Source organism: Cuculus canorus, chromosome 3 (genome assembly GCF_017976375.1).
Source record: "Cuculus canorus isolate bCucCan1 chromosome 3, bCucCan1.pri, whole genome shotgun sequence".
Lineage (NCBI taxonomy): Eukaryota > Metazoa > Chordata > Aves > Cuculiformes > Cuculidae > Cuculus > Cuculus canorus.
This window is the reverse complement of record NC_071403.1, coordinates 105,945,326-105,967,144: the sequence shown is the minus strand read 5'-3', so window position 1 is coordinate 105,967,144 and position 21,819 is coordinate 105,945,326. Positions and strand designations below refer to the sequence as shown.

The 21,819-nt window shown below is 43.3% G+C and overlaps 1 protein-coding gene and 1 long non-coding RNA gene across 2 annotated transcripts in view; one reads left to right on the top strand and one right to left on the bottom strand.

Moving 5' to 3' along the window:
• The first annotated feature begins 3,516 nt into the window (after nucleotides 1-3,516).
• The window catches only part of SRD5A2 (steroid 5 alpha-reductase 2), a 32,083-nt gene continuing 13,780 nt past the window's right edge, over nucleotides 3,517-21,819 (top strand). Inside the window, exon 1 of the mRNA XM_054062071.1 lies at nucleotides 3,517-3,821. Coding sequence (XP_053918046.1) covers nucleotides 3,538-3,821 — 284 coding nt within the window. The 5' untranslated portion in view covers nucleotides 3,517-3,537. The remainder of the gene's footprint in view (nucleotides 3,822-21,819) is intronic.
• Nucleotides 6,833-20,136, bottom strand: LOC128851663 (uncharacterized). The gene is made up of 4 exons (XR_008449075.1): nucleotides 20,019-20,136; nucleotides 19,516-19,584; nucleotides 9,995-10,132; nucleotides 6,833-8,423 (listed from the first exon to the last, which is right to left on the bottom strand). It is a non-coding gene; the product is annotated as an uncharacterized LOC128851663 (long non-coding RNA).

The window sequence follows — 21,819 nt, the reverse complement described above, 5'->3', positions numbered from 1 at the left end:
CACTTATAAATTTACAACTCCGACATACCTCATTTTGTACAACTCGATGCTTCAGCAGAGTTGGATTTTTCTCTTAAAAAAAATAAAATAAGCCAAGAGTTCTGAAGTTTTATCAGATATGCAAACAGGGCTTAGACTGCACACTCCCCCCTCTCCCTTCAAATTCAGTAAGCCCGCAAGGAGTTTTCTGCTGAAGTGTTTTTTCCAACAAGTACTCCCACTGAATTATTTACTGTTGAAACACAGAAAAGCATTCAGAATATCTGTAATTTACTGAGGAGAAAAAGTCTGAATTAAATAGTCTGTGTTTTGTAGCCTGATCATGCTGGCTTGAGATAATTTCAGGGCAAGATTCATTACTGCCTGACGCTCCTTTGCGCTGGTGAAATGAACATCCACTTATGCAGTCATGGTAAAAATACAGTTTGGTTTAAAATAAAGTTTTGGAGACCCTATACAAACTGCACTCTTTCAGCACTGCACTTCCCCACCTTCTCAAAACCCACTGATATACACAACGATTGCGTTGGCAGCACTGCCTTTACCTTTCTCATCACAATCCCTGATGTGGTACTTAGGTAAGAAGAAGGAATTCTCAGGAGAAGATTTGTCCAATAATTGAATGTGATGAATAATCATGAAGTGCTTGTTTCCAACAAGGAACATAAACACCATGGGGCTTACCTGAGAGGAGTGTCTTTCCACAGAATTACTTCAGAGCTCTAATTTATAGAGCAAGAATAGGATTCAGTTCTCCTGACACCTTTGTCTAGACATATTTACTGGAGGAGAGAAATAGGCGTTTTTACATTATGATTAATTTATCTGTCTTATTACCTATTTGGATGAGATGAATCTCACCTCAAAACTGCCTCCTTCCCTCCAGAGACTGGAAATGGTTTCTATGTGACTAGGTCACTGTTAAAGCATTAGAAGAATTCCCATCCCATTTGTCTTCCCCTGTAAATAGGTAGAACCAGGCTCCTTCAGCTTGAACCCAACCAACCAGGGTGATGAGCAGGGGACTACACAAAGCTACCAGTGCTATGTTTGAGCAGCCCCCACTAGTTCTTGTACTGTGCCTCTTCCTTTAGAGTTTTAGTTTGAATCCAAAGCATACTTTTGAAATTATGCCCGCAATCATCCCTAACTAACTACTGAGCTTTGATTTACTTCATGAAACAGTCTGCGTCCATCACTGATTCTCATTCGGATGCAACTAAGCTAGAAGATGCACTTCATGAATGCCCCTAATGTGCTTCTATCTATCTCTAATGTGTATCCAAGTCATGGGATCAAACTAGAGGTAATTTGAAGTAATTCTACATGAAACTTGCGTGTCATGGATTCTGGGTCCTCATATCCAGCTTTTTGCTACAGAGCCGTTTCTTTTGGACTGCACTTTTTCTTAATTCAGATACAGCCCAAGATTTCTATAATCTTTCCTAAAGGCACCTTCCTTCACCGATGGTTCACGGCCAGGAACTGTTGCTTGAACAGACATGCCGATACCACTAGCCTGCTTTTGTCTATACTGTTTCATGGCCAGGATACCTGGTACAGTTCTGGTTGATCTCAGCTATTTGTCCTTTAAGCACGGCTGGGAGATGGCATGTGCCAGAGTCTGTGTCCAACAGACAGCTTGGAGGCAAACAGGCATCTTCTGTGGGGGAAGAGTGCTCTGGCATGTGGCTGGCAGCTATCAGCTATAATATGACATTTATCTCTGAGGCCAGAAAAGCCGTGACCTGTTTTACTTAACTGCAACAAACATGACCTTACACACTCTCGAAGGATAAGGGAGAAATTGGCCATGGCTGAAAGAGCTCTGCTCTTCTGTTTTAAGTAACTGCTCTATAAGATAGCCAACACTAGAGAACAAGGACCTCCTGGACTACAGAGTAGTTTGTAGCCTGGTGGTTTGGTCAGCCTCTGCAGAAAGAGAATCCCTTTGAACAGACGAGGCAACTGAACCCAAGTCTTCCAAATCCTAGATTAGCGCGTTCACCACTCTAACCTTTAATAAAAAACAATCGCCACCTCTGCTCCTCAAGAGCATTTTGTGTGGCATGCAATCCTTTGTGGAGCTGAATCCAGCTGCTTCCTCTGTGAAGCTCTAGAATGACACAGCTGCAACTGTAATTCATGGCCTTGAGGTGATACGCTATAATGGCCAGTGACAACATAGAGTTCAATGTTCTGTTAGCCCTCCTGCAGTAAATAAACACCCTGACAATCCCTCAAGATTCCCCAAATGAAGAGCCCTGAGGAAACAGGCAAAGAAAAGCCCAAATCCTGGACTGTATTTTTAGGCAAACTGTTGTCAAAATTGCTTCACGTGGTTGAGACTGAAGGGTTTCTGAGCATACCTCAAAGCCAGCACCCACATTAGGACCATCCTCACTAAAACATAGGGCACTTCAAACTTAGGGTACTTCAAGAGTTTATGTATGGTTATGCCAAATATGATCCGGAGTTGTCAGACGTGTAGGTTTTGGACTTCTTTCCCGACAGAAGATACCTGTCTGCTTCCAAGCTGGACCCAGTCTCTGGCACATGCCATCTCCCGGTTGTGTATAAAAAAGGGCTCGCTGGGCTGGACCAGAACCATGCCAGATATGCTAACCATAAAACAGCATAAATGATAGTAAGCTAGCAGCATCAGCATGTCCTGCAATAGTTCTCAGACGTGAACCACCAGTGACGAAAGGTGCCTGTAGAAAAGATTTTAGAACTCTTAGTCTATATCTGAATTAGGAAGAAGTACAGTCCGAAAGAACTAATCCTTCCCTGGTCCTACCACGGGCATTTATATCGTTCAATTTTCATGTGGCTTTTAATATCTCTCTGCCTTCACTCTCCTCCTGCTCACAAGTGGAGCAGCGTTTGGTTTGGTGGCAGATAGGAATGGTTGGACTCCATGATCCAAGAGATCTTTTCCAACCTGATGATTCTATGATTCCCTGCTACGGGAAGGCTGGTCTGCCGGTACATCCCAGATCCCCAGGCAAGGCACTGCATAGTATTTACAGTGGCAGAGGCACTGCAGGATTATTGTTTCACAGCCTGCAAGGAGAAAACACGCAGCCACCCTGGGTGGGACTGCCGGGATGAGCCCGGTTATGCCAAACACGAGCTGGGGTTGTCAGACTTGCAGGTTTTGACCTTCTTCCCAAACAGAAGATGCCTCCAAGCTGCCTCCCGGCCACAGTCTCCGGTACACGCCATCTCCCCTTCCAACACCTCCCTGGGGCAGCAGGAAGGAAACACCCCTGCTCCCACCTCACCGGGAGGGATTGCCTCCCGCCGGGAGCCTCCGGGCTGCACGTTCGCCCCGAGCATCCCATGCGGAGGGATGCTCCCCGCGGGATGCAGCTCCCCCCGGGGCGGGCCGGGAGCAGAGGCTGCGCCCTCTGACGAGCCCGGGCGATGGGAGGGGTGACCCCCGCGTCTCTAATAAAGCCGGGGCTGGCGCTGGCCGAGGGCTCTTTCGCCCCGCGCCCCCCCCCCCCTCGCCCCCCGGCTCCCGCAAGGAGCATGCAGTGCTTCCCCAGCCTGGTGCTGGCGCTGAGCTCGCTGCTGGGCGCGCTGGCGCTGCTGCAGCTCTCGCTATACCTGCGGGTGCCGTCCCGCTACGGGAAGCACGAGGAGCGGCTGTGCCGGGCGCGGGGGCGGCTGCCGGCGCGCTGTGCCTGGTTCCTGCAGGAGCTGCCGTCGTTCCTGGTGCCCGCGCTGCTGCTGGCGCTGCGCAGCCCGCCCCGCCTCGAGCCGCTCGGCTGCCGCCTCCTCTGCTGCCTCTTCTGCTGGCACTACTTCTACAGGTACCGCCGCAGGGGACCCCTCGGAAAAAGGGAGAAAGCGAGGGGAGCCGCGGGAACGGGCGGGCGGAGGCGCTGGGGCAGCTCTCGGTTCCCGGTGGGACTGAGTCCGAGAGATCCCAACGGGAGCCGCTCGCCCGCGGCCCCGGGGTGCGCTCGGGACGGAGAGAGCAGTCGGGTCGGAGCGGCTCCCCCGTGCTTGGCAGCCGGAGGGACAATCATAGAATCACCAGGTTGGAAAAGACCTCTTGGATCACGGATTCCAACCATTCCTATCTGCCACTGAACCACATCCCTGAGCACCTCGTCTACCCGCCTTTTCAATACCTCCAGGGATGGGGACTCAACCCCCTCCCCGGGCAGCCTCTGCCAGTGCCCTATGACCCTTTCCGTGAATTTTTTTTTCCTGATAGGTAGGAGCAGGTGGTCCTCGGGCTCTTGGAGAAGGGCAGAGGACGCGCGCTTTGGATTTTTAGCTTAAAATTAAAAAAAAGAAAAATAGAACGAGGTTTCGCTAAGCCGGAGGAAAGTTTTGGGTGAAACTGATCCAAATGTTATGTAAAGGAAGCGCTTATTGCGGGCAGGAGGAGCGCCAAAGCCAACCGTGGGAACACGCGTGAGGATGGCCCGAATGCAAACCCACGATAGCAGTGGGAGAGCGGGAAGGAATGAGCCACATTGCCGGGCAGTTAGCACGGAAAAAAAGCAAAGGCACTGCGGGCTTTCTGCACCACAACAAAAAAAGTTCGTTCTTGATGCTCGATTTGTTGTTCCCACTTCACACCAAAGTACCAATTCGTCTTTTTCCCCCCTTTTCTTTATAGAAACTGCCATATCAGATGTCAATGAATGCTGTAACTAATTATTTCTGTATTTACTAATCAGGAGCTCAAAGAAGAAGTAGAGTCTTGACACACTGTTGCTGATAACTTTGAAGTGACATAGCTCAACAACGGTCACCTGGTTTTGCGGTCGGTGGGACTTGGTTCTGGAGTATACCACCAGAACATACCTTCTGACAACTTGAGCTGAGTGTTTTCTGTCTGCTGCTGCACTTCCATTTTCTATGGAGTTCTTTCACGAGGAATTTGGCTTTTGGTTCTGTCTTTATTGAAAAAACCTGGCTTTTCACAAATGGCGAGTGTATGGTTGTGCCATTAGGTAGCAAGAAGTTATTATGTGGCTTCTGAGGCAAAACTTTTTCTGACTTGGTTTGTCATTTCTTACCCCAATTTCATTTCTAGTTTTTAATTTTGCTTCCTAGAAATAGAAAACATTAATGTAATAAATGATCAATAGTTATTATTTGCAACTCAACCAAAATCAATGTTGAAAATCCAGCTGCAGCACCTCTACAGACGGTTTAGGAATAGAAACTCTAGGCTGTTGTAGATAACTTTAAAACAAAGAATAATTTAAAATGCTAAAACACTATGTTTGAGATGTATTCATTATCACTAACGCATTTTCTTCATTGCACTGAGACAGCTGGAGGACACTACTTATAACATGCTTGGCTCCCACAAAGCCAGATGTATTAATTATATGTAGTTACAATAAATTTAATTTAATGCATTCTGCTACTCTCAAGAATTTCTGATTGTTTCAGAAGCATAGAAATCAATGAGCACCACCAGACAACTGAAAGAGATGTTACCTTACCAGTATGCATGTATCTTTTGAGTCAGTACTTCTTTTTCAACACTAATCCTAAACAGAAGCACTGTGTTTTCAAACATTTTCTTCCTCAAATAATTTTGGAGTTTTCTCATCAGTGGTAGGAGTATGCTTTTTCTCTTGTAAAAATAAACCCCTCATTTTAACCAAGTCTGTGTAACAAACAGTTTTGTTTCTAATACTCCGTATTACTCCAGTATTATTCTTAATAGTGTGCAGCATCTTTTCATTCTGAGATTTTACTGAATCAGTTAGTATTGGAAATGTTGTATTAAATGTTAGTGCAGAAGAGCAACAAAATCACAAGTTAAGAGTTTTTCTGGGTGTCATCTGATGCTATGGGAACAGACAGGTTTTTTCGGGGATCCTTGTTAGAATGGCCATTTGCCATGGGGTTGTGGTTACAATTAGAGCTTTATTATTACATAAGTTTTTTCACAATCAGCATAGCTTATTGCTATCTGCAATTTCTAACAGAAAAAAACAAAGTCACTGCGGGCTTTCTGTACCACAACACAGAAGTTGGTTCTTGATGCTTGATTTGTCATTCCCACTTCATAGCAAACTACCAATTTATCTTATTGTTACACAGATTTTTTTTAGCAATTAGCATAGCTTGCAATTAAATAGAATTTCTAATAATACGCCAAACTTTCTCATTATCTAGAGCTTTTCCTAACTAGACTTTTTAGTCACCTGGATCCTCTGCAGATCTGATCATATTCTTAATGATCCGTATGTGATACAATAATTGTAATCTAGACTCAGACTTTACCTAAAGGAACATAATTTTTCACTTGGTGCTTGGAGGAAGAAGACAATGACAGTGGAGGCATCCCTGATGACCTGGAGATCATGAGGTTTGCCATCCAGCAGCAGCTCCCGTCTTAGCCTCCTTGCAGCTGCTGGATTTTGTAGGCTTTTAAGCTGCTGGATTTTATAGCTGATGGATTTTATATTTTATCTCACGTGCTGTTACGCTTCCCTGTTCCAATAGTGGCTGCCACCACATCCTGGTGACAACGCTGGTGGGCAAACCATCCTAGTGCAATGCTGAAAAAGGGGTAGAAAGAAGCATGGGGGTGTGTGATATGTGATCAGTGTGCTTTCATATGGCTGTTTGTATAGAAAATGTCATTGGTTATGCTAACCACGTTACGAGGTGTTAGGAGCCAGGGGTACTGGTCACACTGGTTTAGGGCATTTTATCAACATATAGCATTTGAAAAGAGGTTCAGTACTTCAACACAACAGCCAGACTTTATCTTGATATTTTTTCAATTTATCTTTACTAGAAATTAACAGCAATTTGAAATACTTTCATGGTTACACTTGACTGCAAGTATGATGAGTAAAACCTAAAATTGATCAATACAGAAATTACATTTACTGAATGGATATAGGCTACTGCAATTTTTCTGACTTTAAAATTTTGAAGTGAATAACGCTGTTCCACTTTTTATTAAAAACATATTTTGTTAATCTACTCCTACTTTTAATATTTATCATCTGACATCTGTATTTAAGCATCTGTTTATGTTTGTGTGAAACAGAGAGAAGTTTCTTCATATATTGTTGCATAATTTAGTGACTTCTTTCTCTCCACAGGGAAGCTTTTGTCATTCCTAATTTTGTCTCATCTATTACACCAAACATGCATGCAGAAGGGAAGTTTTGATTAGAAGTGTGCCCAAAAGGACAGTATAGTCCACAGTAGAGAAACTTAGATGTTTAAAGGACCACTATGCTAGCAAATCTGCCTTCCTACATGTTACAACTCACTGTGCTGCCCAAGAAGCTTGTGTTTTACTGAAGGATGTGTTTCAGAGTAGCTTCAAGTCTTGATCTGAAGACCCCAGAGGATGGAGGATTCACTATATTCTACGGAGAATCCATTGTTTTCTTTTGTAGTGTAATCTAAAGTCTTTCACTATCACTTAAATAATGTGTTTAAAAATTTGACTAGACTTGATTTCTTCGCAGACGCGCTTCTCGCTCTGTGGTAATTTAAAGTACTCCTTGGTATCCTTTAGTTTTTTTCTTACCATTGTTCCACTTATACAGTAATCAGTTCATCTTTCAACCTGCTTTTACTGAGCTGTCAAGCCCTCCATCTGCACTAATGTGATCCAGATAATATAGGAGCACATGATCATATTTCTGATTAATTAGCTGCTGCACACGATATGGTGTTCATGCTAGATTTATGGCTTTTGTGGTGGAATTATGCCAGCTGCAGGGGAACAGACATTACCTGATCTGACATAGAGTTAAAGTGGTACAGACACACGATACTTCATCGAGCATTAAGTTGGACAGGATAAAATTACCTTTTCATAAATATAGGAACAAGTTTAAATCAGCAAAATCAATTTGTCCTTCTTTTGGACACTGTGTCAAGTAGCTGCAACATTTTTTATTTGATGTGAAGTATCGTAAACCATGTCACTGAACCACAGCTGAAGGTAGTCAATAGAAGACATTTTTTCCTCAGATAATTTCATGAAGACATCAGTGTTGGATGTAGAATACTATACCAGAGTTGTAGTAGCATATCTAGAGACAGCATCACCTTCCTGTCTTCCACTCCTGTGCTTACAGATCAGAAGACTGCTTTTTCTTGTGGAGTCACATCAGGAAGCCCTATTTCCAGGCAACTTTGAGCACCTTGGAGCTGGTGTAACCACAACTGTAATCAAGGTTACAGTCTACCACTCCTTAGGAATAGTTTGTATGGCAATTTTGTATTTATCATCAGGTTGTTGAGGAATATGCTGGAATGTTGTAAGGACCATACTAATCCTTTTTTTTGGAAACTCCCGGCGTTAATGCTGATGTCTCCATATCGGTTTGTAGGACTTCTCTGCTTGCTTGGTGGAGCCCAGTGAGCCAGGTCTGGCAGGAGGGGTGCTCCCATCTAGCCCACTGCTGAAAAAGAAGAGAGATGGTCATCTGAGTACCAACTGCCAGCCAAAGAGCCAACCCTCTCCTAGTGCAAATACAAAGATTTATTGCCCAAGAGGATGCAAGAGGAAGGTGGACAGAGCTAGGAGACCTTCCTCCCTTCCTGACTTGGCCCAAGAGCAGCGATCCAGTGGCTTGTGGTGAACTGTGACAGCAATATGCTCTCTTTCCTGCCACCACTAGGCAGCAGCCTCTCTCTTTGTGGCAAGCACAAGATGGTGCATTCCCTGAAGGTTTCATGAGAGGCTAAAGGCAGACTGCTGCTGCTGGGGGGGGGGGAATCCCCCAATCCCACCCGCTGCCTCTTTCCCTGCTATCCTTACTCAGCCAATTCTGCACTTCTCAATATGCACATTATTATCGCAGCATGGTGTGCTTTAATTCATCCAAGTGCCCTCTGGTCCTAAGGCAAGCATACTATAAAAACTGAATGTATCACATTTTTTTTTAGGTGAGTTAATGGCATCTTCACTTTCATGAGGTAGGGTCTGTGATGATAGGGCCTCCAAAACTGATGAAGTGGGGAGGCAGAGAAAAGAAGGAAAGAAGTGAGAAAAGCACTGACTGCCACGTTTATATGCAATCTCTGTGAAAAGCTGTCTATGAGCTGAAAATGATGAGTGGCATAAGATGTATGTACAGGAATACTCGTCATGATAAATGACTTGCAAAGTAAGTGGCAGGCTTCCCAGTCCTTTGATCATCTTTGTGGCCCTTCTTTGTACCCGCTCCAGTCTGTCCACATCTTTTTTTGAGTATCAGGAACCAAACTAAACACAATATTCCAGATGTGGCCTGGCAAGTGCTGAGTAGTGTGGGATAATGAGTTCTTTTTCTTTCCTGGTGATGCAGCCCAGCATCCTATTGTCTTCTTTGCTGCAGCAGCAGCACATTTTGCTTATATGGAGCTGCTTGTCCATCAGGACTAGCAGGTTCCTTTCTAGAGAGCTGCTCCACGGCTGGGTAGATCCCAGCATATGCTGTACTCCTGGATTATGCTTTCCCAAGTGCAAGCCCTTACACTTTCTCTTGATGAACTTCAATTTAGAAAGTTCTTGTTAGCGAACTCTTCCAGCCTATCCAGATCTTCCTGCAGGATGGCTCTCCCTTCCGAAATGTTAGCTTCCCCACTAAGTTTAGTATCATCAGCAAACTTCATCAGGGTACACTTGATCCCATCATCCAGATCACTTATGAAAATATTAAACAGCGTTGGGCCCAGTATTGATCCCTGGGGACCCCACCTGTCACAGGCTGCCTGCTGGAAAAAGAGATATTTACCACCATCCTCTGGGTGCAACCTGTCACCCGATTCCCCACTGTTTTACCACTCTCTGCAAACCACAGAGTACAATCAGCATAAATGCTCAGACTCTTGAATACTATGTGAAACCAAGTTTTACTTAAGTTATTAAAACAGGAAAGGTAACAAATGATTACTAGTGATTAACAAGTTAACAGTAGCAACTTTAAAGGCAATGCATCTAAACATTACTATAAGCGAGTAAGCATAATAATTAAGAAAGATACATCACCAATTGCTCTATTATGATCACCCAGATCCGCAGTCTATGTTGAGCCCCTAGTTGCAATGAGAATTTTGAAGAGCCTTTCCCCTTGGAATTGGGAGGTCCTACGCAGTGTGTCCATTCGCAAATGAGGTCTCCAAGTCACTGCAAGAGGATACAGCTTTTATATTATTAAATAAACAACTTGCATCATTCTAAGCCAGGGAAGTCATGGATGCCCCATCCCTGGAGGTGTTCAAGGCCAGGTTGGATGGGGCCTTGGGCAGCCTGGTCCAGTGGGATGTATCCCTGCCCATGGCAGGGGGGTTGGAACTAGATGATCTTTAAGGTCCCTTCCAACTCTTAATATACTATGATACTATGATAATTGATGATTTCTTGTATTTTTCCCCCCTAACTGGCATGTATGGAAGCAACAAATGAGCCCCTACACTGCTGTGTTTTCCTGCCTGAATCCCAGCAGTAGGGCTTGCCGCTGTAGAACTGTTGTTGCCTGCCCAACGTTCCTGCATATCTCTTCTTTTTTTTTCACACAGTGTTCATGCTCCATGTCTGCCTTGCTTATTGGTCATCCAAGGTGTTGATTGCCAATCCGAATGGTGATCACACACTGCCCATGAGCTCAGGGACTGTTGCTTATCTCTATGATGATGTACCTTCTCATGTCCTGTATATACTGAAGAAGCTACAATTAAAGTGGCACAGCCCAGTTCTGCTAATAATGCGGCTATGACGCATTGTCTTATGCTCTATGCATTACAAAAATAACACAGCACAAGTCTACTGGTAATAGTAATGCAAGAAGTTACAAATTACCCAGCACACATGCCAATGCAACATGAATCGTACATGGGTCATCTGTTGTGTTTTAGGCCTGTTGATCAGGCTCTGTCACTTCTCCCATCCACCACAAAGACCACTTGTCTAGATTGTAACACATCAGTTTCTCTAGGAGGAGGCTGTGGGAAATCATACCAAAAGCCTTGGAGAAATCCAGGTAGACAACATCTAGATTTGACCTCTATACATTCAAGGTTCTCCTTAACATATAATGCAACTTCTCCTTCTCCGCCTGTTTTACAAAACACCCTGTAGTCATCCATCACAATCCTCCAGTTATTTGTGTTGTCCCATCATGTTTCAGTTATTCCTACAAGATCATAACTTTCTGTCTGGATGAGGAGCTCCAGTTCCTCCTGTTTGTTTCCCCAGACTGCGTACATTGGTATGCAAATACTCAAGGTGGTTGGTCTTCTGGTTCTCATCTTGGGAGGCAGCTAAAGAACGTTTGTTGCTGCTCTGGTTGGCCTGGTTTATTCCCCAGTTGGATGCAATGGCGTGAGTGTTGCCACTTTGGACTTTGCTCCTCTGAGTCCTTCAGTTTAAAACTCTCCTCACCAAACTCGCTAGCCTGCTGCCAACGAATCCCTTGCCTCTTCCATACAGGTGGATCACATCCCTCCTTAACAGGCTATAGTCATCAAATAATATCTTGTTGAGGGCAAACTGTCATGACAGCACCGGCCATGAAGCCAGAAGCTGATTTGCATTATAACTCTCTTTCTGGCCTCACCCTTTCCTCTAACTGGTGAAATGAAAGAAAAAATATCTTGGACATCAATACTTTTTGCTTGTACCCACAGGGATTTGTTGCCTTCCTTGATTCTGCCTAGGTTCCAGTTTGCAGTGTCACTTTTGCTCACATGGAAGAGTTTGCTGCATTTCCATTTTGCAGTCCAGCTTCAAAACCTGAAAGTGGAAAGCAAAATACAAGATGATGAGAGGAAGCCATCACAATCAGATTCCACATAAACCTTAATGCTGCATTTCTCTTAGAAGTGAGAGAAAGTGGCGAGGGAGCAGAGGAGATGGCACCATGTGCGTTAGCAGGGGGTGAAGGCCTTGTCTCACTGAGCTACAAAGCCAGTCCTGAAGATACTGGTGTAGAAGACAAGGTGCTGCGTTTGCCCCACACTCTCCTGCCTCTAGTAGCTGAGGCACCAGCCATTTACAGAGGCATTTCAGCTTCAAACACCATCTAGAGTTATGGAAAAAGAATGAGAAACCAGAAGCATTATATAACAATATCCCTGCATATGGCTTTACACTTCTTTTGGTCAGTTCGTCTGTCTGCAAAACTAAGTTGGGAGGAGAAAGAAAAAGACTCTCCCTCTCCCCAGGCTCTGCAGAATGTAGCTCGTGTGGTCCCTTTTACGGTCATCCTGCAGGTGAATGCAGACCCCAAAAGAGTAAAAGTATTTCATAAATTAATTTGATCATAATTCTTCAAGGATTTCTGTATTGGTCCGTAAGGAGTTTTAGTTATGGCTTTTGAAATTAGATTAATTTTGCAGAGCGTTTCTAAGTGGTATTCTCCACTGTGCATGATGAGACCATATAAAAATCCCCAGATTCAAGCCAGAGATTAATATTTTTAACCCAGAGAAGTAGTTATTTTATCTTTTTGTCTTAAAAAACACCATCATTGTCAATAACTGAAGACACGTTCATTATTGGCCTTGTGAAATCTCTTGCATTAATATTCCAGTAGAAAACATGCAGATATTTGGCAGCTTACAAATCCTATTCTCTCTCTTACTTCAGCTCAATTCTTTGCAATAGACCCTAATCAGATTCCTTTTGGCCTTTGCGAGCTACACAGTAATACATTGCATCCTCTTTCCTGCTGGCTAGACTTACCAGTAACTCACTATCTGGTAGGAATTTTTAGTTTAAATTTTTGTGATTCACACCAGTGAGTTTCAGTAATGCAAATATATAATTTATTCTCTTCAGTGAAAATACTATATTCATTGCTATTTTACCCAGGGTCCTGAAATTAATGTATGAATAGCCAGCAAAAATATCCCTTTGTATGCTTTGTCACAGAAGTGTAAAATGTTCACGTGTCGTGTACTGGTATGGAGTTTGCTTTCTTGCAGTCTCCTCTAGAATTATTAAATACCTTCCTTAACTACGTTCTCATAACAGAATAATAGCTGATTGCCTTCCTGACTATTACCAGAGATAATCCTATACATACATTCCTTTCCCATCGGAAAACTGGCTAACATTACAGAAATTTATAGTTTTTGCCCAGCCCAAAGTGTACCCACATAATGTTTCCTTTTATCTCTTGGACTGGTAGAATTTTTTCAGAGGTAACTTTAGAGTTTTAGATCTTTCTTCACTTCTTTTCAAGACAACATGCCTTTTAACAATATATTTATATCTGATGCCAAATAATTTGTGCTGTTTTGTCATTACCAAGCAGCTTTACAATTCTTTATGGTTTGTATTTAAACTTCAGTTTTTCTTCCCACAAAGGCTTTACTGTGTGCAGTGCTCCTGCTCTCCAATTTCCACCATACCCCCCAGTCCTATTGTGCCATCTAAGGCCATCATTTCCTAATGTGGTTATTCAAGAAGGTTTTGTATGCTTGTGTGCCACACAGTATTGCAATTTATAATTCCAGATGCCTTTTGTTGTCTTGTGGTTAGTCCACTGGCTTCAGCTCCACATGCTAAATGTCTGTTCTCCATAAGTAAAGGGAAGCATGGTACATGCAGGGCGGGTCACAGAATTGTTTCCTTTGCTCCATCTCTGCTATCTGGAGTAGGGCCATAGTTAAAGTATTCCTGCTTGCTCTAAAACTTTTCTGTCACTCCTATTTGTCTGTCACCGATAAATACAGAAAGGCTTGGTGGGTGCTCAGTCCCAGCTGATCTGCAGAGAGCTGTTCAAGTTGCTGTCCCAGGACAGAGACATGAAGTCCCAGCCATGAGGTTGTCACCAAGGCACACGTAGGTCCTTCTGGCTTCACCTACGTGAGGTTTGGGCCCAGCGGAGAAGTTAGACCGCTTGATATCCAGGGAGCGTAAAGCCTTATTGGAAGATATATTCTGAGCAGAGAGCTCCACTGAGCTTTGATAAGACTAATGAGGATGTAAAGATCTGGATTTGCATCACCAAATTCCTGCTGTTGATATTGGAAAAGCAGGGTTATAAAGGGCCATGTTAAGACAGTGAAAAAAAGATTACATTATATACAGGAGTTTCAGTAAAAGCCTTTACTTAAAAATAATAATGCTTTTACCAAAGTAGTAAATTACTTGTTTTACTTATAGGATGTCTCTAGTATCCCCTTATTGGGGATGCTCTTTTAAGTAGGAAATAAAAAGCAAGGGAGAAGTGTTAAAGTTTCATTCCATATGTACAGTGAGAAATGTATTATGGACTTGCTCTTTTAAGGTCCACAAGTCTGTTTTCTTTATTTCTTATCATGAGAGAGGCAGCCACTATAGGGGAAGGTAGCACTTTTTCGTGGAGCCAATAAGTATAGTTTGACAAATGGACACATTTTCACAGCCCCTTTGTGTAGTCAAAAGCTTATACAAATAGGTAATTTCTAAGTTTTGGGCAGGTCAATTAAGAATAAAAATCTATGAAATAAGTTCCAGATACTGCACTTATTTCCCTTGGTGTCAGCTATATTCTTGGTATCCCCTTCAGAATTAAAGTAATTTTGGTCAATTAGAATTATGATAAATACTTTAAACTAGTCTTAAGTTACACATGTTGAAGTGTCCTTCTCTCCCTTTTGATGTTGATTTAAACGTGTCGGACTGAATTTAGAAAATAATTAAATTCAAGTACATCTAGTCCCATTTGAGCATAAGAGCTGTGTTAATTTTTGCTGACCATTCAGCTGACATTGTATTTATTTTTGGAACACCTCATAGAGACAACAATAGCAATGAAAAAAAAAACCCAAAACTAAAACTGCGCTAGAATATTCAGGGCAGGAAGATGGGAAAAATCAAGAAAAAATAAGATAAGAAAAGATAAGAAAAAACTGTATGTATTTTTATATAGATCCAAATTCATTTTAAGACTCAGCTAAACTCTTATATAGCTGTGAATTTTGGAAACATCAGTTGCTACTGTATTGACAGCTAAGGGTGGGGAGAAAGTTTCACCATTCCTAGAAAGGCGTATCAAAATTTGACCTGCAATAACAATGAAAAAAGGTCACATTTGAAGGAAGTTTGTTTTGACCTCCTCCTTCCTAACTGCTTTTTACAAACCTGTAATAGAGTAGCAAAACCCACAAACATGTAATAGAGTATACCAACACCCACAGTCAAACTTTGCCCTATATAAGGTACTATTTTGCTTATAACTGTGATAGAGTTCACCGGGTTAATTCAACACTTTTTCTGTACTGGGAGACTGATTCCCAGAATTGCTTTTGAAAATGTCACTGTATCAAGGTTTTGTGCAAAGATATGCATTGTCTACTAGAGAAAGAGGATTTGCTTACCAGAGATGTTAAAGAATGGATCAGTTCCCAGGCAGGACTGTGCTGAGGCAGATCCTGGGGTGCAGTGACAACCTGCAGCGCTTTGACATACTGGTTGAGATGGGCTAGATGGCTTTCCTGGAAAGCCAAATCCCCTTGAGCTGGGCCTTAATGACATCATTTGGTATGGGGCTGGAAGGATAAAGAGAGCTTTACAAAAGGCAGATCTTGCCAAACTAACCTGATCGCCTTCTATGACAAAATGACTCGACTACTGGATGGGGGAAAGGCTGTGGATGTAGTCTTCTTGGACTTCAGTAAAGCCTTTGACACAGTTTGTCACAGCATTCTGCTTCAGAAACTGTCAGCCTCTGGCCTGGACAGGCGCACACTCTCCTGGGTTGAAAACTGGTTGGATGGCCGGGCCCAGAGAGTGGTGGGAAATGGAGTTAACTCCAGTTGGAGGCCAGTCACAAGTGGGGTTCCTCAGGGCTCGGTACTGGCTCAGTCCGATGTCTTTATCAATGACCTGGATGAGGGCACCCTCAGCAAGTTTGCGGATTACACTAAGCTGGGTGGAAGTGTGGATCTGCTGGAGGGTAGGGAGACTCTTCAAAGGGATCTGAAAAGGCTGGACCGATGGGCTGAGACCAACGGCATGAGGTTCAACAAGGCCAAATGCCGGGTCCTGCATCTGGGGCACAACAACCCTATGCAGCGCTACAGACTGGGGGAAGAGTGGAGGGCTACCCGGAGGAGAAGGACCTGGGGGTGTTGGTTGACAGCCGACTGAACATGAGCCAGCAGTGTGCCCAGGTGGCCAAGAAGGCCAATGGCATCTTGGCTTGTATCAGAAATGGGGTGACCAGCAGGTCCAGGGAGGTTATTCCTCCTCTGCACTCGGCACTGGTGAGACCACACTTTGAGTGCTGTGTTCAGTTCTGGGCCCTTCACTACAAGAAGGATGTTGAGGCTCTGGAGCGTGTCCAGAGAAGAGCAATGAAGCTGGTGAGGGGCTGGAGAACAAGTCTTATGAGGAGCGGCTGAGAGAGCTGGGGTTGTTTAGCCTGGAGAAGAAGAGGCTGAGGGGAGACCTTATTACTCTCTGCAACTACCTGAAAGGAGGTTGTGGAGAGGAGGGAGCTGGGCTCTTCTCCCAAGTGACAGGGGACAGGACAAGAGGGAATGGCCTGAAGCTCCGTCAGGGGAGGTTCAGGTTGGATATCAGAAAAAAATTCTTCACAGAAAGAGTCATCAGGTACTGGAACAGGCTGCCCAGGGAGGTGGTCGAGTCGCCTTCCCTGGAGGTGTTTAAGGAACGGGTTGATGAAGTGCGTAGGGATATGGCTTAAGGGAGTGTTAGGAATGGTTGGACTCAATGATCCAGTGGGTCCTTTCCAACCTGATGATTCTATTCTATAATCGGAGCTCTGCACAAGCTAGCTAGGCTACTCAAAGCGCTCTGTAGTCACCTTAGTGTGGCCTCCTGCTAAAGATGCACATCAAAAAACCTCTGAACACTGTCGTCTAAAGCAAAATTTCCAGTGACTCCAGTCAGACATCTGGGACAGGACAATGGATGTGCATCTATAAAATATTTGATACTCCTGTGGGCAATAAAGGAGGGGGGGAAAAAACATTGTATTTACATCATGCTATCGAGTTCTTTGTGTTTGTTTGGGTCTCTTTGGAACTTTTTTACAAAAAAGTATCATTAAAGCATTCATGTGTTCAAATTTGGCCTGAGGTTAAGATTACCAGAGTGTAGAGATAAGTCTCTGGCTGTTCTCAGGAAAAGCAATTTAAACTTGGCAGAGTTGTTTCCAAGAAATATGTTTGTATCTGCTTAAACATAAAGTTTTTCAGCTAACCTCTTTCGAGTCAGCCCATGCGGAGCAGTTCCTCTGGTTCAGCTGAGGCTATAAGCAGTATCGAATTGTGTAAGCCTTCAATCCAGCCGAGTATTGCCCAGGCTGGCACTGCAGTGCCAGAGCAGGACTTTTCATACATTACTGCCTGGCGGGGTACTCAGCAGGGAAGAAGCGGTCTCCTAGCTGGAGTCCTGGCAGCATGGATTAGGGAAATAGAAATTGAATGCAGAGAAGTGAAAAACATTGTGAGGCTTACAGTCAGGGCTAGAAGGTAGGAAGACAAAAAGGTCAGGTAGCACAGAGCAGCACAGGAAGGGACAAGTAGGAGAATTGTAAAAAATATCTGGGGCAGGATGTGGGGCAGGATTGAGAAGGAATGGAAGGGAAAAGGAGATGATGTGAGAGGGCAGTATCAGGGTAAATCCAACGATGAAGGGATATTATAATACTGACACTTTTTCTGTGTGTTGAGTGTTTTGCTTAGCAAGTTTCAGTGTTAGGAAATCTTTTGACAGATTTTGGGAAGGAGCAAAGATGACTGTCACTCAGAGTCAACCCATGGCAGCAGTTTTCCTTAGGGTGAAAAAAAAAATATATATTAAGTCCTCTGAACATTTTAATGTGAGCATGAACTCAGGACCTGACCTAGCGATTTGAAGTTCTGTACCTCTGTGTGTATAGACTGCTACGAATGCCATGAGGTCACTGTGTTTACACATGTAAGACAGTTCAATGTTCTTCAAAATGGGAACCTAAGGATATAGAAATCTTAATTTTCATCTCTAACAGTGTTTACCATTTGCAGTGTTTCTGGCCATTTCAGTCTGAAGAAGACTACCTCAACACATAGGTCTGAACTGCTGCAGAGGTTTATTGTGGGATCTTTCAGTTTCTTAGAGTCTTTCTTTGCATAATAATAGATGAGAAACAAGATGACCTGATGCTGCACTTCTGAACTCTGTGAGTTGTAGTGAAATGGTTAAAAATCCTTCTACCATTATCTTCTTGCATATCAAAAGAAGTACTCCACCATGGTTTACTCCCAACTGGCAAATGAACAACATACAGCCACTTGCTCACTCCTCCCTTGCAGCTGAATTGGGGAGAAGAGAATTAGAAGGGTAAATGTCAAAAAACTCAAGGACTGAGATAAGAGTTTCATAATTGAAATAAAATAAAATAAATTGTAATGGAAAGGAACACAAAAAAAAGAGAGAGAACTACAACTCAAGAAAGACAAATGATGCAAAAGGGAAAAAAATTGCTCACCATCGAACAGCCTATGCCCAGCCTGTCCCTGAGCAGCCTCCCCCCTCCCCAGGTTTTAGATGCTGAGCGTGATGTCATGTGATGTGGAATATCCCTTTGGTCAGTTGGGGTCATTTATCCCAGCTGTGTCCCCTCCCAACTTCTTGTGCATCCCCATCCTGCTCACTGGTGGGGTGGCATGAGAGCAGAAAAGGCCTTGACTCTGTGTAAGAGCTGCTCAGCAGAACTGAAACATCCTTGAATTATCAACGCTGTTTCCAGAACAAATCCAGAACACAGCCCCATACCAGCTGCTACGGAAAAAGTTAACTCTACCCCAGCCAAAACCAGCACACAGTTTCAGCAGAGGCATGACTTAGAACTACTTTTGACAGGAACATCTATAAAGCAGAGCTATTTAGTTCACAACCTCAGTTTTCTCACAGATTTATTTGGGTTTTTTTTCTATAGCAACACATGGTTTACAATCTCAAACTACTTCATGTAGCAGAATAAACCACCCAGATGTGTCAGGTCACATGTGCTGAGTGTAAGACTCCTGCAACTGGCTGTCACCTCATGCACTCCTGTCCTGAGGTGTGTATCTTAGTTTCCTGCAGCCTCAAAGCATCCCTCTTGCTGGCTGCTTGGGCTTGGGCTTCACTTGACCAGTGAAGCAAGTAGGAGCCTGCCAGCTGGGAGAGTGGGATGCTGAACATGTTGCTTCTGACTCTGAACACATGCTCAAAAGTCCTGGAGGGTTGATGTGCTCCCCAGCTAGAGACTGGTGTCAGAAATCCTCTGCCACCAGGTACCTGGCCTATTCCTCCCTCACACAAACCATTTGCATGGGCACTTTGGATAGAGGAAATCCAGGGGATCTGCACCTTCCCTGATATCCACAGGTGCCCAGTATTGCTCTGGAATGAACAGCCTGCTTCTGTTGCAGCAACTGCATAGATTCATGCTGTCATAAGTCCCAGTTATGCAAAGAGTTTGTAGTTTGCTGAAATGTGGCACTATGGAGGCACTATGGAGTGTGCAATTAAATAGTGTATGAAGCATGATGCATTTTCGTGTAAAGGTCAATATAAACCATACTAACCTTGTGTCATTGTTGAGTCCTTTCCAGCTGCAGGATCCAGAAAAGCTGCTGCAGGGACAACTGTTAGACCTGTTAGGAAGCCCAAGAAGAGCAAATTTGTAGCTAAGGATACGTAAATGCAAAGGAAGAGGGACAGAGGTGAGACAACTACAATGAAAGAGGGGCAGAGTGCGGTGTTAGAGCAGTGAGAGGGACAAGTCCTATGTGGAAAAAAGGCACATGAAGAGCCATAAAGCACATGAAGAGCCATAAAGGAGGTGAGAATCTCAAGGAGGAAGCACAAAGAAATAACAAAGGCAGGAAAGCTAGAATTGCAAAATGGAGCCAGAGCAGTAGCTTAGACATAAAAGAAGAAGGAATTACTAGAGTGGAAGAAGACAATCAAGAGTATTTTAAAGACTGTTAGCAATATATCTTGCAACTCTAGTTTCAACTCTAGTGTTTAATGTATGTTGGTCAGAAACAGTCTGACCAAGATTTAACTTTGGAGAGGGGTAGCTTACCAAATGTCTGGCTTCCTTTGGTCATTTCTTAGCCCCATGTGGATCACTTATGGAAAATAATTACATTTTCTGTAAGTGTAGTTATAAGAGTACAGATTTCTGTGTCTGTGGATTTTGTACCATTTTTCATGTAGATGTGTCCTTTTGTTCTGTTCACACTCAGCCTCTGTGAACTCTTTGAACTCTATGCTCCAGTGGAGCACTGTGCTTTTTGACGTGCATAGCATAGTATCTAGTTAAGCTACTCTGGCACATATTTCATGCTTTTGGCAGACGCCCACAGTTTAGCAACAGGAACAAAGTGATCTGTCTTCGTAAATATCAAGCAGATATTTCTGGTGAAGAACAAGAATGAGATACCTTGCTGAAATGTATACTTTGGCTGGCTAAGCCTTTGACACATGATTGCTTAGATAAAACATAGTCTTTAAGTACTGCTGCTCTTTAGATACTATCAAGTAGTAGAGGTAAGTATGAAGCACCGTGGGATCTGTACACCTGTCATCATCACAATCCATATAGTCGTGTTGCCCCCTGCCCTGTCCTCTAATCTTCATACAAGTATAAATCTGGACTAAGTTTAGTTAGAGTTTCAGCTGAAATGGCTGGCCTGGCATTGAGTTCAGTCTGCAGCCTGAGCAAAAGGTTCTGCTTGTGCTGTTTTTTTTGCTCAGCTAATTCCAAATCTTGTCCCTGTACTCCAGCTTCTTGACAGAGCCTCTCTCTCACCAAGATAGCTCAAAGTTCCATTCCCAGAAAGTTACAGACCACATGTAGTCCTCAAGTTTTCTTCTCAGTGTTTTGGCCTGCACAGAGGGAAGAGATCCACGAGCTCCAGTGCTCTGTTGTGACCGAGTCTGCAACAGCCCAGAATTCCAATGGCTGGGTAAAATACATTTAATAAGGAAAGGTGATCTGTCAAGGGACTATGTAAGCCAGTTCTGATTGATGTTTGTCTGGCCTGTCCTTAACAATTGCCATCGATTGAGATTATTCCTACCTTTCAGCTAGCATGTTCCGGTGTTCCTCTGTGCTTCCCTAATGTCTAAGCTGCATTTTCTATGCTGTTATTTAGGCCTGTTACTTCTTATTGTATTCCCAGTAAACAAAGAGAATGTTTGACTCCTTTCTCCTTTGCATTAATTTTTATACAGTCGTACATTGTTAGAATGTCATCCATTGCTTTTCTCTTGCTTTAACAACTCCGAGTCCCTCGGTCTTTCTAAACATCACATTTCCTAGACCACAGTTTGTTTTCTCTGAGCTGCTTCCACTTTGTCCTTGTCTTTTATAAAGTGCAGAGTTCAGCTGGACACAGTATAATTTAAATTTCTGTTAGCACCATGCAAAGAAGAAAGACTACTTCAGGTGTCTCAAATAGCACTCCTGTTCCTACTTTATGTTTTAACATTTACCTTTTTTTTTGCAACAGCTTTGCATCATTATCTCATGCTCAGTTTGCTATATAGCAGCACTCCCTCTACTATGCAGCCTGTTCTCTAGTTTGTCTTTTACATTTGGTTAGTCTTACTGAAGTGTAGTATTTTGTCATTATGTTTATTGAATCATATCTACTGTTTTAAACTATGAAACCAGTATTTCAAGATTGTTGTAGATAATAGCCCACAACCCTGGTGTGCTTAGCATCTCCAATAGCTCTGCCAGCCTCAGACATTAGAAATATTATTTTTTTTCCCAGAGGCATATAATTTCTGAAAAAAAAACCCTGACCAGCACTAGAAAGGTCTTTTGCAGATCCTCTCAAAATATCCTTCTAGTTTGATAGTGAACAATTTTCAAC